This window comes from Pongo pygmaeus, chromosome 20 (assembly GCF_028885625.2).
Source record: "Pongo pygmaeus isolate AG05252 chromosome 20, NHGRI_mPonPyg2-v2.0_pri, whole genome shotgun sequence".
In the NCBI taxonomy this organism is placed as follows: domain Eukaryota; kingdom Metazoa; phylum Chordata; class Mammalia; order Primates; family Hominidae; genus Pongo; species Pongo pygmaeus.
The window spans coordinates 48,219,775-48,236,350 of record NC_072393.2 but is presented as its reverse complement, the minus strand read 5'-3'; the positions used below and the strand labels follow the sequence as shown (position 1 = coordinate 48,236,350).

The 16,576-nt window shown below is 53.2% G+C and overlaps 1 protein-coding gene across 4 annotated transcripts; it reads left to right on the top strand.

Moving 5' to 3' along the window:
• The first annotated feature begins 6,852 nt into the window (after positions 1-6,852).
• Positions 6,853-10,164, top strand: CNFN (cornifelin). 4 transcript variants are annotated; one of them, XM_054463401.2, is made up of 5 exons: positions 6,897-6,964; positions 7,636-7,715; positions 8,165-8,278; positions 9,707-9,843; positions 9,941-10,164. In XM_054463401.2, exons 2-5 carry the CDS (start codon positions 7,679-7,681, stop codon positions 10,028-10,030), a joined length of 378 nt encoding a protein of 125 aa, XP_054319376.1. In that variant the 5' UTR covers positions 6,897-6,964; positions 7,636-7,678; the 3' UTR covers positions 10,031-10,164. The 4 variants fall into 4 exon arrangements, with proteins under 4 accessions (XP_054319378.1, XP_054319376.1, XP_054319377.1 ...); XM_054463402.2 differs by having other exon boundaries at positions 6,910-6,964; positions 7,669-7,715; XM_054463403.1 differs by lacking the exon at positions 7,636-7,715 and having other exon boundaries at positions 6,853-6,964.
• The last annotated feature ends 6,412 nt before the right edge of the window (positions 10,165-16,576 follow it).

Sequence of the window (16,576 nt, the reverse complement as noted above, 5' to 3'; positions counted from 1 at the left end):
GCCGACTGACGGGGCCTGGCAGAGACTGGCGTCTCCGAAAGCCTATCGCTGTCCGAGTTGGGCTGTGGGCCCCGCCTACCAGGCAAAGGGTCCTGAGTGGCCCAGGGAGGTAGAAGGCCGAGTGTCCATTGGCTGGAAGATAGTGACTGACGTCATGGATAGCTTTCGCAGCCAGATTCCAAAGAAGCGCCTCGCGCGTGTCGGACCCGCCTCCGGAGGGACTGAGTCGGGGTGGGAGCCCTGGGCGTAGACGGTCGCAGAATGGTTGTGAATGGAGTTTCTGGCCCCACATACCTAGGCTGTTTGCTGACCCGATCCTTGGGTCTTGAGGAAGGCTGGGGATTTGAGAGTTCAGACTTCTTGGTTCTGAAGGAGGAGAAGTCTAGGACCCGAGGAAGGAGGGACTGGAGGCCCGGACTCCTGGGTCAGAGGGAGGAGGGGGCTGGATACCTGAAGGTTTGATGTCTAGGAGCGGGAACTCCGGGATCTTGAGTCACTCGCCCGCCCAGGGATGACAGGTTTGGGGTTCAGGATTTTATGAGGCTATTTATGGGAAGGGAGCCAGGCCTTACCCCCAGGCACGTGTTCTGGGTAATGAGGTGGAGCTTGGAATGGAGAGGGAGAAGGAAGAGGCTCAGGGGAAGCTCTGGCCTGGATATGCCCTTTCCTCATCCCGAAAAGGGAAGTCAGAGGCAGGTGCTGTCTGCAAAAGGAACCCAGAGCTAGAGGAGACTGGAGACTCACGTGAGACGAAGAGAAAAACAGAGATACCAAAGGGGAGATAGCAAACATAAAACAGTAATAATACTAGAGCTCTCTTGTACTGAGTTTACTGTGGCCTGGTTCTGTACTGAGCATTTTACATAATTATCTCATGTCTTCCTCGTCACAGCTCTGAGAGATTGGATTATTAGTAGTAGTATTATCCCCAGTTTACAAGTGAGAAAATTGAGGCCTAGTGAGGGAGAATCCAGATACAGATGTAAAGATACAAGAGAGACACAAAACACAGATGGAGATAAAGAGTTACAGGCCCAGAGAGAAAAAAGAAAACGCCGGCAACAAACAAAAGGAGGGGGCCTGAGAGCTGGGACTCCTGGGGCTGGGGGACTGGAGAGCTGGGGACCCGGACTCCTGGGTCCTGGGGAAAGCAGGGCCAAGGATGGGGTCTCCCAGATATTTTCTCCCATGAATCCACAATACTAAGCTTGTCCAACCCTTCTGGCTGTGGGCATGAGCCTGGTTGGGGTCGAAAATAGTGATTAGGAGGTGCAGCTACATCATGAGCCTATTAGGAGGTGATAAGAAAATGATTCATGGCGGTCCCCTTCACCTGGAAGGGACCTTTCCCCCATGGCCTCTGTTCTTTGATCTGGACAGATCTGGCCTTCTCTGTCCCTCCCCATCACTGCATCTCTGTCACTCAGAACTGTCACTGAGGCCCATTGTGGAGGCAGTGGGCCACCTTGGGGCAGCAACAGCTTTCCTGGTGGGGGTTCATCTCTCTGGATCTCTCTGCTTTCCCCCAGGCCCTGAACCGACCAGAGGTCCTGGCACATTGCAGGGGCTCAGGAAATGCTCATGGAATGAGTGGACAGAGATCCCCATCTCTGCACAGCTCTTCCTCTGTCCCCATCCAGCCATCGTTTTTCTGTGTCACCATCACGTCTCTTACCCTCTCCCTGGCCTCACTGGTCTCCTCCCACCTTCCCTTTCAATCTCCCATTTCTCCTTGAGCCACTGGGCCCACTATCCCCATTAGGGAGAAACCAAGGCTCATCTTGGAAGGATCTCTCCCAGGGGTCACCTATGGGATGTTATGTAAGGGAGTGGCCTCACAGCTGAGAGAAGGGTTCTCAAGATTCCAATTTCAGACACACTCCCAGCACCTCAGAGTCAGAAATGCAAGATCACACCAAACACGTGCCTTCACAATTTGTGTTAGATTTGATCTTGCATTTGCAGCCACACAAAGAATCACACACACGCAGCAATATAATCACCTACAAGCACAAACACAAATATAGGCACACAACCACAGAATCGCCCGTGATCACAGCACACAAGAAATATCCTATTCCACATGCAAAACAGACACCCCAGCGATGCAATTACATGACCAGTCACTGAGAGGCCACTCATCCAGCTCCTACCAGGAGGACCATGAGCAAAGACCTGGGTTAATTCCCTACTGTATCCGCGGCAACCAGAAGAACACATCATCGTCAGCAGCAGCAGCAACAAAAAATGTTCCCTATGTGACAGGCACAATCCCAAGTACTTTTTTTTTTTTTTTTTTTGAGGCAGGGTCTCACTCTGTTGCCCAAGCTGGAGTGCAGTGGTGCGATCTCGGCTTACGGCAACCTCTGCCTCCCAGGTTCAAGCGATTCTCCTGCCCCAGCCTCCCAAGTGGCTGGGACTACAGGCACACACCACCATGCCCGGCTAGTTTTTGTATTTTTAGTAGAGATGGGGTTTCACCATGTTGGCCAGGCTGGTCATGAACTCCTGACCTCAGGTGATCCGCCCACCTCAGCCTCCCAAGGTGCTGGGATTATAGGCGTGAGCCACTGTGCCTGGCCGCAATTTTTATTTAATGCTCTCAACAACCTTATTTGCAACAACCCATCTTATAGGTGGGAAAATTGATATCCGAAGAAGTTTAGTGACTTGCCCAAGGTTTCACAGCCACTGACAGGCGGTCAGAATTTGGTGGGTTTTTTTGTTTTTTGAGATGGAGTCTCACTCTGTCACCCAGGCTAGAGTGCAATGGCACAATCTTGGCTCACTACAACCTCTGCCTCCTGGGTTCAAGCAATTCACCTGCCTCAACCTCCCAAATAGCTGGGACTACAGGCACATGCCACCACACCCGGCTTTTTGTATGCGTTTTTAGTAGAGACGGGTTTTCACCATATTGACCAGGCTGGTGTTGAACTCCTGACCTCAAGTGACCTGCCTGCCTCAGCCTCCCAAAGTGCTGGGATTACAGATGTGAGCCACCATGCCCAGCCAGCAGTCAGAAATTGAACCCAGGCTGGGCACAGTGGCTCATGCCTTTAATCCCAACACTTTAGGAGGCCGAAGCAGGAGGATTGCTTGGGCCCAGGAGTTTGAGACCAGCCTGGGCAACATAGCAAGACTCCGTCGCTACAAAAAAATTTTAGAAATTAGCTGGCATGGTGGTGCACACCTGTGGCCCCAGCTACTCAGGAGGCTCAAGTGGGAGGATCACTTGAGTCGGGGAGGTCAAGGCTGCAATGAGTCCTCCCACTCATTGCACTCCAGCCTAGGGAACAGCGTGAGACTTTGTCTCAATAAAAAAAGAATGTGAGGCTGGGCACGGTGGCTCATGCCTGTAATCCCAACACTTTGGGAGGCCGAGGTGGGAGGATCACCTGAGGTCGGGAGTTCGAGACCAGCCTGCCAACATGGAGAAACTCCGTCTCTACTAAAAATACAAAAAATTAGCCGGGCATGGTGGTGCATGCCTGTAATCCCAGCTACTCGGGAGGCTGAGGCAGGTGAATTGCTTGAACCTGGGAGGCGGAGGTTGCGGTGAGCTGAGATCACACCATTGTACTCCAGCCTGGGCAACAGGAGCGAAACTCCATCTCAAAAAAAAAAAAAAAAAATGAATTTGAACCCAGGCTTTCTGGCTCCAGAGTCCATCACATAAGGCTGCCATTCAATAAATAATTGCTGCCTTAATCCAACCGGAATTACAGAATCACAGTAACTGCGAACACACCCAAATGGCAGTGCACAGTGTGTGGACTCACAGGAAGGCAATACAGACACACAAATAGAAGAGACCCTCTCATATCACACTGCAGACCACAGAAAAAGCACAGAGACACATCATGACAGTCGGGGATTGTCATGACAATTGGTCACAACCACACACAGAGACACAACACACCCAAACACAGGGGCACACCCAGAGCTCCCCAAGTCCCTCCTGTTCCGCTCCCAGCCCTGCTGGGCTGGCCCTCAAGGAAACAGCAGGTTGAGGATGGGAAGGGGGGCCAGGCCACTTGTCCGCTCAGCCCGACCGGTTCCACCAGGGCCACAGATGGCACAACCCACCTTGTGAAACCCAAAGTGATGACTGACCCACATTGGGCAACTGGACTGAGACCTGGTCTGGATGCCTGGGTTCTGGGGAGAAAGGGGCTGGGAGCCTGGACTCCTGTATTTCCAAAGGAGGAGGGGACTGGGTGCCCCATTCCTTCTAAGGGGGAGGAGGAGGATTGGGACCTGGACTGTCAGATCCTGAGGAGGGAAGACTGGGGCCTGGACTCCTAGGTTCTGGGAAAAGAGGGAGCTGGAGTCCTGGATTCCTCTGTCTTTGATGGTAGGGTTCCAGATTTAGCAAATAAAACTATAGGAAGCCCAATTTAATTTGAATTTTAGATAAATAACAAATACTTTTTTAATATAAATATGTCCCAAATACTGCATGAAACATGCTAAAAAAAGAACTGTTTGTTGCTTATCTGAATTTCAGATTTTACAGGACAGCCTGTATTTTATGTGGCAACCCTGTTTGAGGAGGATGTAGGCCGATGCCTGATGACTGAGCCACCATCACTCCTCAGCCCCCCAGGAGCTCCTCCTCCTGCTCATGGCTCTCCTCGCCCCCAAGCAGGCCACCTCACAGCTTCCCCAGTCTCTATTTCCTCACCTGCATGAATTGCTAGATCTAATTGGAGCCCCCAGGCTGTGTCAGGAGTGAGAGAGGAAACTTGAGGACAACTCAGAGTGTCATCCTGGGAGCCCTAGGGTCCTCAGAGATGACTGACCTTGAGTCACCTGCACCCTTAGTCTGGACAGCAGGGGGGATGGGGCCCTGTGGCTGCCTCCATGGGGCAGGTCTGGAGATGAAGAGAGATGGGAAGCGAGATTCAGAAGAGATTATGACATAGGAGACAGAGACCCTGGGATAAGGGCACAGAGACACAGAGCCTGGGAGGAGGGGGACCCAGAGATGGAGAGACAGGGATTTGGAAAGAGATTTGCAGAGATGAGGAAAGAAAGAGAGATTCACAGCTGGAAAGGTGAAGATGCAGGGTGAGAGACGAAGATTCAGAGATGAGGAGACAGGGATGTTAGGACACAAGTGAGGAGAAGATGTCCCCCAGACATCCAGGCTCTAGGACCAACGATGGACGTGCACCGGCAAGACAGTGAGCGCTGCCGGGAGTTCTGGGGACAAGGAGACCCAACCATTTGGGTAGTGCTGGAAGACCAAGGCTTGGGTCCTAATGTGTTTGAGGGAGGGAGGGGATACTTGGGATCCCAGGCTAGCAAGGCGATCCACCTGCCATCACCCCATACCCAGCGGGGTGATGACACCACCTTCTCTGCAGGTGACACCCCAGTTTTCTAGTGCCTCCTACATTTTTGGGGTGACACCCGTGCTGAGAACCCCACCCAGCTCTAACGCTGCTTCCCTCACTGAGTCACCTACCAACCCTGTCAGTCCTGTTGGGGGGAGACTTTGGCGACTCAGGCATCCAGGCCCCCAGCTCCTTCCCTGCTCAGGAGCCCAGCAGTGTGGAATCCCAGGACCCCTACCCTACTGAGGGATGTGCAGCCTGGCCTCATGAGATGCAGGAGTCCGCGGCCCCAGCCCCTCCTCCCTCAGACCCAGGGGTCCAAGCCCCCAGTCCTTTGCTCCATTAGGACCCAGGAGTCCCGGGTGACGTCCACGTCCTTCAGGAACTGCGGCTTTTCAGTTTCCAGCCTCCTCCCTTCCCAATTTGGAGCTGGGGTGAGGTGTGTTTATTTACTTTGGTTCCAACATGAGTCATTCCCCAAAACACACTGCCCCCCATGTGTCTCCTGGCTTGAATGGGGAGGACACTGTCCCCCTGTCCCAGGAAAGTGGGGACATCACTGAGAGAGATGAGAGAGACCCTGAAAGGGGAGTCCCACACAGCACTCTCTCCCACTCCACCCAGCCTTTCTCCCCACCCATCGCCTCTCCCCATTTCCCTGCCCTCTAAGCCTGTTCAGTTATCCCCCCACCTGCCTCTCCACTTTTCCATCTCTGTCTCTCTTCTGTCTCCCATCTCCCCTTTTCTTTCCTTTTTTTTTTTTTTTTTTTTTGAAACAGGGTCTCGCTCTGTCACTGAGGCTGGAGTGTAGTGGCGGGAACACAGCTCACTGCAGCCTCGACCTTCTGGACTCAAGTGATCCTCCTGCCTCAGCCTCTCAAGTAGCTGGGACTACAGGCGCATGCCACCATGCCCGGCTAATTTTATTTGTATTTTTTGTAGAGATGGGGTCTCCCTATGTTGCCCAAGCTGGTCTCCAACTCCTGGGCTCAAGCGATCCTCTCACCTCAGCCCCCCAAAGTATTGGGATTACAGGTGAGAGCCACCATGCCTGGCCCATCTCCCCTCTTCTTGTTATTTCTTTTCACATTTTTGTACCCCTCTGTTTCTTGGCACCTCTCCATCTCTCTACATCTTCCTGCGTCTCTCTATCTCTCTGAGTCTCCTTCTCTTTCTCCCTTCTGTCTAGAGGGACTTCCCTGCCTGCCCTTCTGACACTGTGTTTCTGTCTCTCCCTCTCTTTCGGTCTCTGCATATTGACCCAGCTGTGGCCCCCCACCCCCCCAACCCCACCAACCCCCCCACCCCCCCAACCCCACAACCCCCCCAACCCCACAACCCCCCCCACCCCCCCACCCCCCCAACCCCCGCCGCCTTCTCTCCCCTCGGTCCTGGGAGCTGAGGCAGGAGGAGAAGTGGGGGGATGGGAGTGGAGAGGGAGGGCGAGAAATCCCAGTGCAGGGAGAGGGTCGATCAGACCGGCTTGGCTCCCTGGGCACCTCTGTCAGAGCCCCGCCCAGGGCTGCGTGGCCGCCCATATAAGTGGCTCTAGGCTGAGAGGGAGAAGTCAGTGCCCGTGTCTCCACACGTCTGCCTCCATCACTGCCATCGCGATCCTGCAGGTAGGAGCATCCCCTCCGCAGCCCTCTTCTTTGAGGTTGGGCGCCTCTGCTCTGTTCTCCCTCCTCCTCATCCCACTCACATCACTCTGTCTCCTTTCATATCTCTGATTGTCTGTCTCTCAGGACATCTCTGTCCTTCCCAATGCCCCCACATCCCTCCTTCTTAACTGGGGGTTGGCTGAGCTGAATTTAGAAGTCCTGGGCCCAGCATCACCTCTATGAACCCCCTTGGCCTGGGCCGTCAGATGTGGGGCGTTCCTCCTCATGTCTCTGAGCCTCAGTGTTCATCTTTGAGATGGGCTTGCAGAGGAGTCAAAGTGCTGGGCACATGTGGGCATTACTGGTGACATCTCTACCGGCACAGGGCTCTGATCTTTCTCCCCTTGGCTCTGACTCTGTCCATCTCCATTTCTTGTTCTCCCTCAAGCTCTATCTCGGGTATGGGGAGGGTCCTCTGCAATCTGTCGGGCAGTCGGAAAGAGATGGGCGAGTTTCTCGCCCCCACCCTATCCATTCCCTATTCCATGTCCCTCCTGGCTGGCAGGCTGACTTGGCCTCTTTCTCCCCAGCTCCCCTCCCCCTGAGAGCCCAGCCCCCAGTGCCCCAGTCCCTTGCCCCCACCTCCCCAGTATCCAGCGTCCCTTGGACAGACTCCACCACTGTCGCCACAGCCATTTCTGCCGTCCCCAACGCCACCTCCTCAGGGCCAGCAAGATGCAGTTTGAGATGCACGACAACGTGAAAGGCAAAGGTGGGATCGCTGGGTGGACCAGCAACCCTCTCGGTACTGGAACCTGGCCGCCTCCCTCCCCTGGGCACCCTTGCTTCGAAGACAGACGGCGCCTGCTTCCACCCCAGAGGCCCCAGAAATGCTGCAACCCAGAACCCAGGCCCAGACGTGGAGGAGGAGGCAGCACCGCCAGGCCCCACCCAGATGTGGTTCCCATCCTTCCTCAGATGTGCAGGAGACCCCCACCCCCAGCCTAACCAGACGTTCAGGAGCCAGCAGCAACAGGGACAGACTGGGGTTGCCGGTGCCCAGATGTGGCAGAAGGGAAGGGGGAGGCACAGTGGTGTCCCTTCAGTGGGCGGCCTGGCGGCCCCGCCCAGACTACCCGGCAGAGGGAAGGGTAGCAGAAGTGCGGGGCCCAGGAGGTGCTGTGAGGCTGCCAGCTGACCCCTACCCTCCCACCTCTGCAGCTATGTCCTACCCCGTGACCAGTCAGCCCCAGTGCGCCACCACCAGCTGCTACCAGACCCAGCTCAGTGACTGGCACACAGGTCTCACGGACTGCTGCAACGACATGCCTGTCTGTGAGTGCCTGCCTGCTCCCTCTCCAGGCCTGGTGGAAGGCGGGTTTGGGGGGAATCAGGAGAGGGAAGCTCACCTCCAACCTCCTCCCACTGCTTGCTAACCCCACTCCCACCTCCCTTCCCTAGACTTGGAATTCCCACTCTAACACTCACCCTTTCCTCAGACCCCCAGCACTCCTTAGGATACTACCTCATGCCTTCCTACACTCAACTTCTCGGGCCCTCAACCTCCCCTTTGCACGCTCAGCTTTCCTCACTGTGACCCCCAACTCCCTCTTCAAACCCTAGCTCCTGGCCCAGTGCAGTGGCTCATGCCTGTAATCCCAGCATTTTGGGAGGCCAAGGCAGGACAATCCCTTGAGGCCAGGAATTCAAGACCAGCCTGGGCAACATAATGAGATTCCCATCTCTACAAAAATAAAAATAAAAAATAGGCCGGGTGCAGTGGCTCACGCCTGTAATCCCAGGACTTTGGGAGGCCGTGGCAGGTGGATCACCAGGTCAGGAGTTCAAGACCAGTCTGGCCAAGATGGTGAAACCCCATCTCTACTAAAAATACAAAAAATTAACCGGGCGTGGTGGCGGGCGCCTGTAAACTCAGCTACTTGGGAGGCTGAGACAGAGAATTGATTGAACCCGGGAGACAGAGGTTGCAGTGAGCCGAGATCATGCCACTGCACTCCAGTCTGGGCAACAGAGCAAGATTCCGTCTCAAAAAAATAATAATAAAATAAAAAATAAAATTAGCCCGCGGTAGTGGCACACACCAGTAGTCCCAGCTACTCGGGAGGCTGAGGTGGGAGGATTGCTTGAGCCCAGGAGGTCGAGGCTACAGTGAGACATGTGATCACACCACTGCACTCCAGCCTGGATGACAGACCGAGACTTTAATTTCTTTTTTTTTCTTTTTTTTTTTTTGAGACGGAGTATTGCTCTGTCGCCCAGGCTAGAATGCAATGGCACAGTCTATGCTCACTGCAACCTCCGCTTCCTGGGTTCAAGCGATTCTCCTGCCTCAGCCTCCCTAATAGCTGAGATTACAGGCGCACACCACCACGCCCGGCTAATTTTTGTATTTTTAGTAGAGATGGGGTTTCACTATGTTGGGTAGGCTGGTCTCAAACCCCTGACCTCGTGATCCGCCCGCCTAGGCCTCCCAAAGTGCTGGGATTGCAGGCGTGAGCCACCGCGCCCAGCCTCCAATTTCTAAAAAAAAAAAAAAAAAAAAGAAGAAGAAAAAAAAAAAGAAAAACCCTATCTTCCAATTGCTAAGCCATCCTCTCCTCGGACCTCTAATTCCCTCTGGGACCTCTCCTTGGCTGGGACCCTCAATGCCCCTCCGCGGCGAATCAACCGCTCCCCTCCCCGGGGCGGAGCCGTCGGGAGGCCCCGGCTGGCCCCGCCCCTGAGCGCCTGCGCCCCGCCCAGGTCTGTGCGGCACTTTTGCTCCTCTGTGCCTTGCCTGCCGCATCTCCGACGACTTCGGCGAGTGCTGCTGCGCGCCCTACCTGCCCGGAGGCCTGCACTCCATCCGCACCGGCATGCGGGAGCGCTACCACATCCAGGTGCGCGCCGAGCTGGGGACCCGCGGGAGCGGGGAGCTGGGGACTGGCCTCCTGGGACCCACCGCAGGGCTTCTGACCGCTCTCTCCCACCCTCTAGGGCTCCGTCGGGCACGACTGGGCGGCCCTCACCTTTTGTCTGCCCTGCGCCCTCTGCCAGATGGCGAGGGAGCTGAAGATCCGAGAGTAAGGAAGTTCCCTGTCTTCCCCGTCCTTTTCCACCAGTCTCGCCTCTGGCCTTCTCTGGCCACTCCTGGAAGAGACTGCCTTACCACCCCTGTCCCGCTGCCAGAAATACACCCACAATAAAAACCTGAAAACCAACTCCGCCTACATCCATTTTGTCCCAGGGTAGGAATCTGGGTGGAGAGAGAGGATTGGTGAGAGAGGTGGGGACACGACAGATGCCTACGTGTGACCCCGCCAGGCAGTGTGTGACTTTGGCAAGTTATCCCTCCCAAACCCCAGGCGCCTTCACCCTAACAAAGTAAAACCACCTACCCTTTAGCTGCAGACTCCCTACCTGAAGCTGCTTGCATTCTGAAAATAAGCAAAACCAGAAAGTCAGTCTTGGGAGGACTGGGGCACTGAAGTTCAAACAAAAAACCGGAGAGCGCCCTTGCTTGCTCCATACCTATGGACTGTTGGCCTGCACACAGTTCGAACAGGCGTGGGGGACTTTTGTCTCCAAAGCAGAGAACTTCCAAGCTTAAGGCTCTCTGGAACTAAAAAGGAAATTTTTTCTTTTTTTATTTGAGACGGAGTCTCACTCTGTTGCCCAGGCTGGAGTTCAGTGGCGCGATCTCGGCTCACTGTAAGCTCCGCCTCCCGGGTTCACGCCATTCTCCTGCCTCAGCCTCCCGAGTAGCTGGGACTACAGGTGCCCGCCACCACGCCCAGCTAATTTTTTTTTTTTTTTTTTTTTTTGTATTTTTAGCAGAGACAGGGTTTCACCGTGTTAGCCAAGATGGTCTCGATCTCATGACCTCGTGATCCACCCGCCTTGGCCTCCCAAAGTGCTGGGATTACAGGAGTGAGCCACCGCGCCTGGCCGTTTTTTTGTTTTTGTTTTTTTTTTGAGACATAGGTTCGCTCTTGTTGCCCAGGCTGGAGTGCAATGTCGTGATCTCAGCTCACTGCAACCTCCACCTCCCGGGTTCAAGCAATTCTCCTGCCTCAGCCTCCCGAGTAGTTGGGATTACAGGCATGTGCCACCATCCCCAGCTAATTTTGCATTTTTAATAGAGACGGGGTTTCTCCATGTTGGTCAGGCTGGTCTCGAACTCGCGACCTCAGGTGATCCTCCCGCCTTGGCCTCCCAAAGTACTGGGATTACAGGCATGAGCCACCGCGCCTGGCATAAAAAGCAATTTTTAGGGACTGTCTACTTCAATCAACCCTCTTTCCTGCAAAAGCAACCAACAGCAGATCAAAAAATGTTCAGGTCTCAAAATTGGACAGACCTGGGATCTAATCTTGACTCCTCACCATTTAGCTATGTTATCTTAGTGAATTCATAAACCTTTCTGAACCTGATTCCCCCTATAGGACTAACAATCCCTAGCATGTCATATGACTATTGTGAGAACAAGAGATGGAACACAGGGAAAGGCCAAAGTGTGAACTCAAATCACTGTGGGCTGGATGTGGTGGCTCCTGCCTCTAATCTCAATGCTTTCGGAGGGCTGAGGCAGGAGGATCACTTCAGGCCAGGATTTGGAGACCAGCCTGGGCAACACAGCGAGACATCTCTATGAAATTTTTTTTTTTTTTGAGACAGAGTCTCGCTCTGTCGCCCAGGCTGGAGTGCAGTGGTGCTGTCTCGGCTCACTGCAAGCTCTGCCTCCCAGGTTCATGCCATTCTCCTGCCTCAGCCTCCCGAGTAGCTGGGACTACAGGCACCCACCACCATGCCTGGCTAATTTTTTGTATTTTTTAGTAGAGACAGGGTTTTACCGTGTTAGCCAGGATGGTCTCAATCTCCTGACCTCATGATTCGCCTGCCTTGGCCTCCCAAAGTGCTGGGATTACAGGTGTGAGTCACCGCGCCTGGCCGCTATGAAAAATTTTTGAGCCAGGAGCAGTCACACCTATAATCCCAGCACTTTGGGAGGCTGAGGCAGGAGGATCGCTTGAGCCCAGGAATTTGAGACCAGCCTGGGCAACATGGCAAAACTGTGTCTACAAAAAATACACAAAAATTAACCAGGCATGAGGCTGGGCGTGGTGGGTCATGCCTGTAATCCTGGCACTTTGGGAGGCGGAGGCAGGTGGATCACCTGAGGTCAGGAGTGCAAGACCAGCCCAGACAACATGGTGAAACCCCGTCTCTACTAAAAATACAAAAATTAGCCAGGCATGTTGGTGGGTGCCTGTAATCCCAGCACTTGGGAGGCTGAGGCAGGAGAATCGCTTGAACCCGGGAGGCAGAAGTTGCAGTGAGCCGAGATTGCACCACTACACTCCAGCCTGGATGACAGAGCAAGACTCCTTCTCAAAAAAAAAAAAAAAAGAAAAAAATTAGCTGGGCATGGTGACGTGCACCTGAAGTCCCAGCTAACTGAGAGGCTAAGGTAGAATGATCACTTGAGCCCAGAAGGCGAAGGCTGCAATGAGCTCACGAGATGAGACCCTGTCTAAGAAAAAGAAAAAGAAAAAAATTCTTAAAAATTAGCTGGGCAAGGGCACGGTGGCTCATGCCTGTAATCCCAGCACTTTGGGAGGCCAAGGTGGGCTGATCACGAGGTCAGGAGATCAAGACCATCCTGGCTAACATGGTGAAACCCTGTCTCTAATAAAATTACAAAAAATTAGCTGGGTGTCGTGGCGGCGGGTGCCTGTAGTCCCAGCTACTCGGGAGGCTGAGGCAGGAGAATGGAGTGAACCCCGGAGGCGGAGCTTGCAGTGAGCCGAGACAGCGCCACTGCACTCCAGCCTGGGCAATAGAACAAGACTCCGTCTCAAAAAAAAAAAAAAAATTTGCTGGGCATGTGGCTCACACCTATATTTCCAACTACTCTGGAGGCTATGGCAGGAGGATCGCTTGAGTCCAGAAAGTCAAGGCTGCAGTGAGCTGTGATCACGCCACTGCACTCCAGCCTAGGTGACAGAGAGAGACCCTGTCTCAAAACAAAACAAAATCATTGTTTTTTGTTTTCTTAAGACAATCTCGCTCTGTCACCGAAACTGGAATGCGGTGGCATGATCTCAGCTCACTGCAACCTCCACCTCCTGGGCTCAAGCAATTCTCATGCCTCAGCCCTACAAGTAGCTGGGATTGCAAGCGTGTGCCACCACGCCTGGCTCATTTTTCTATTTTTAGTAGAGGCAGGGTTTTGCCATGTTGGCCAGCCTGGTCTCAAACTCCTGACCTCAAACAATCTGCCTATCTTGGCCTACCAAAGTGCTGGGATTACAGGGGTGAGCCACCACACCTGGCCAAAATCATTGTTAATATTACTATAATACGTATAATATAGTAACTATTCTATCTTTTTTTTTTTTTTTTTTTTTTTTTTTTGAGACAGAGTCTCACTCTGTCGCCCAGGTTGGAGTGCAGTGGCGTGATCTCGGCTCACTGCAAGCTCCGCCTCCGGTGTACAAGCAATTCTCCTGCCTCAGCCTCCCGAGTAGCTGGGACTATAGGCGCCTGCCATCATGCACGGCTAATGTTTTTGTATTTTTAGTAGAGACGGAGTTTCACTGTGTTAGCCAGGATGGTCTCAATCTCCTGACCTCGTGATCCACCCGCCTTGGCCTCCCAAAGTGCTGGGATTACAGGCGTGAGCCACCACGCCTGGCCTATTCTAATATTAATATATTACTATTATTTGCTGTTATCTCTCTTTCTGGAGCTGTATCCACTCATTGAGTGACATCTTCCCTCGGGATATCTAAGAGCCATCTCAAATTTAACATATATAAAACCTAACTGCTGATGTACCCCAACCCCCAAACCGACTCTGCCTAGTCTTTGCCATGCCGGGAAACAGCAAACTCTACCCGTTCCATTGCTCAGTCACTTTCTCTCTCACCGAATGTCCAATCTGTCAACAAATTCTGCTGGTTCTGCTTTCAGAATATATCCAGAATCTCACCACTTCTCCCCGCTCTGCTATCCTGACCTTGTTCCAGCCACTCTCCTCTTCAACGCGGACACAGGGGCTTCCTCAATGGGCTTCCCACCCTCTCCTACCCCTTTAGCCTCTTCCTCCCAGGGGAATCCTGTGAACACCTACGTCAGAGCTCATTCTTCTCAAGCTCAGAATCCTCCCGTGGTGCCATCTCTGACAGAGTGGAAGCCTGAGTCCTCACCGTGGTGCAGGGACCTAAAGGACATGGCTCTTGTTCCCTCTGTGACCTTGTCTCCCTATCTCCCCTTATTCCTTCTTTGCTCCAACCACATCAGTCTTGTTTCTCTGAAATGTCAGGCACACTCCAACTCAGGGCCTTTGCACTAGCTGTTCCCTTGCCCTGGAATGCTCCTCCCTCAGATGTCCCTCTGGCTCACTCCCTAATTTCTGCTCATGTGTCGTCTTATGAGAGAGGCCTTCCCATCCCACCTATGTTAAATAGCAAGTCCCAGGCCAGGTGCAGTGGCTCATGCCTGTAATCCCAGCACTTTGGGAGGCCGCAGTGGGTGCATCACCTGAGATCAGGAGTTCACGACCAGCCTGGCTAACATAGTGAAACCCCGTCTCTACTAAAAATACAACAATTAGCCAGGCGTGGTGACAGGCACCTGTAATCCCAGCTACTTGGGAGGCTGAGGCAGGAGAATCGTTTGAACCCGGGAGGCAGAGATTGCAGTGAGCTGAGACCGCGCCATTGCACTCCAGCCTGGGAAACAAGAGCGAAACTCCATCTCAAAAAAAAAAAAAAAGCAAAATAGTAAGATAGCAAGTGCCAACCCCCTGCTCTCTCACTGCCTTTTCTGATCACTTTCCAGCATGAAGCATCATTTACTTATTATTGGGCACCACACGGGCTTATCAGCTCCATGAGGGCAGAGACCTTATTCACTACTCTGTCCCCAGCTCCCAGCACAATGCAGGGCCCATTGTAGGTAATCAGAAGACATTGGCTTAGAAAAGGGAAGCAACGTTGGAGGTAATGTGTGGGGCAACAGAGACAGGCTTGTGTCACAATCTGGCTCGTCTCTTAATTAGCCCTGAGTTCTTAGTCAACAGAGCTTTCAAATGGGCAAAATGGAAAACCAAGCTGGCACCTCCCAGTGACGTTGGCAAGATAAGATTCACACCAAGCACCCAGCACAGTGCCTGGAGGGCTGTAGGCCCTCAGTAAAATATTCTATCCCTGAAATCCCCAGGGGGTTGGGAGCTGCACATAGCCTAGAACCAAGCATCCAGCCTTCCATGCCCAGACTGTCTCCCACCTCAGCATATTCCACTTGCATTCAGGTATGTGCAGGGAGAAGTGACGGCGGAGGGCTGACGTGGAGGGAGGAACACGTACCATAGAGCATTTGTGAGAGTCGGAGGGAGTGTGGCTATGCATCCCAGAGAAAAGGCCCAGTCATGGTGCAAATCATCTGCTTAGGAGGGCAAAGTCACAGGATGACTGCTAGGAAGACACTTCACCTGAGAGGTCCGCGCATAACACGAGAGTCCTAAAGAATCTTAGCTCCTTTCTGCTCATGCAGGAGGAACTCCATGGCCTCAGGACTCCCTCTCTCAGGGCAGCACATCTCACACTCCTTAGCTCTCTAGTTTGCATATTCTGCATTATCCCTAGCAGAAACTGGCTATTGTTTTTGTTTTTTGAGACAGTCTCGCTCTTGTTGCCCAGGCTGGAGTACAGTGGCGCGATCTCGGCTCACTGCAACCTCCACCTCCTGGGTTCAAGCGATTCTCCTGCCTCGGCCTCCTGAGTAGCTGGGATTACAGGCATTCGCCACCACACCCAGCTAATTTTTGTACTTTAATTTATTTATTTTTATTTATTTATTTTTTGAGACAGAGTCTCACTCTGTCACCCAGGCTGGAGTACAGTGGCATAATCTTGGCTCACTGCAACCTCTGCCTCCGGGTTCAAGCAATTCTCCTGCCTCAGCCTCCTGAGTAGCTGAGATTACAGGCGCCCACCACCACGCCCAACTAATTTTTGTATTTTTAGTAGAGATGAGGTTTCACCATGTTGGCCAGGCTGGTTTCAAACTCCTGACCTCAGGTGATCCGCCCGCCTCAGCTTCCCAAAGTGCTGGGATTACAGGCGTGAGCCACCACACCCAGCCAATTTTTGTCCTTTTAGTAGAGATGAGGTTTCACATGTTGGCCAGGCTGGTCTCAAACTCCTGACCTCAGGTGATCCACCTGCCTCGGCCTCCCAAAGTGCTGGGATTACAGGCATGAGCCACTGCGCCCGGCCGAAAAATCAGCTCTTTTGGACACCCTGCCCCAGTGCCTGCTCTGTGCTGGGACAGCTTTCAGCTATGTCGACCTAATTTAAGGGGTCCTTCCTTGGGAGGTGGAAGAGCCTGGTGGTCAGGCACATGGATCTGAGAGTCAATTGACAGCTGTCATGCAACAGCTAAACCATGTCTATGACCTTTTGTTTTCTCATCTGCAAATGGGGATTACGGGTTACCGACCTCATATGATTGTTGGAGAGACCAAATGAAACCACAGCAGTATGTTACGCAAACTGTCCAGCATGTGCTGCTCAGTTCATATAAGTGCAAGTTCACGGTCATATCCTGGAGGGTAGGTGCTACTAT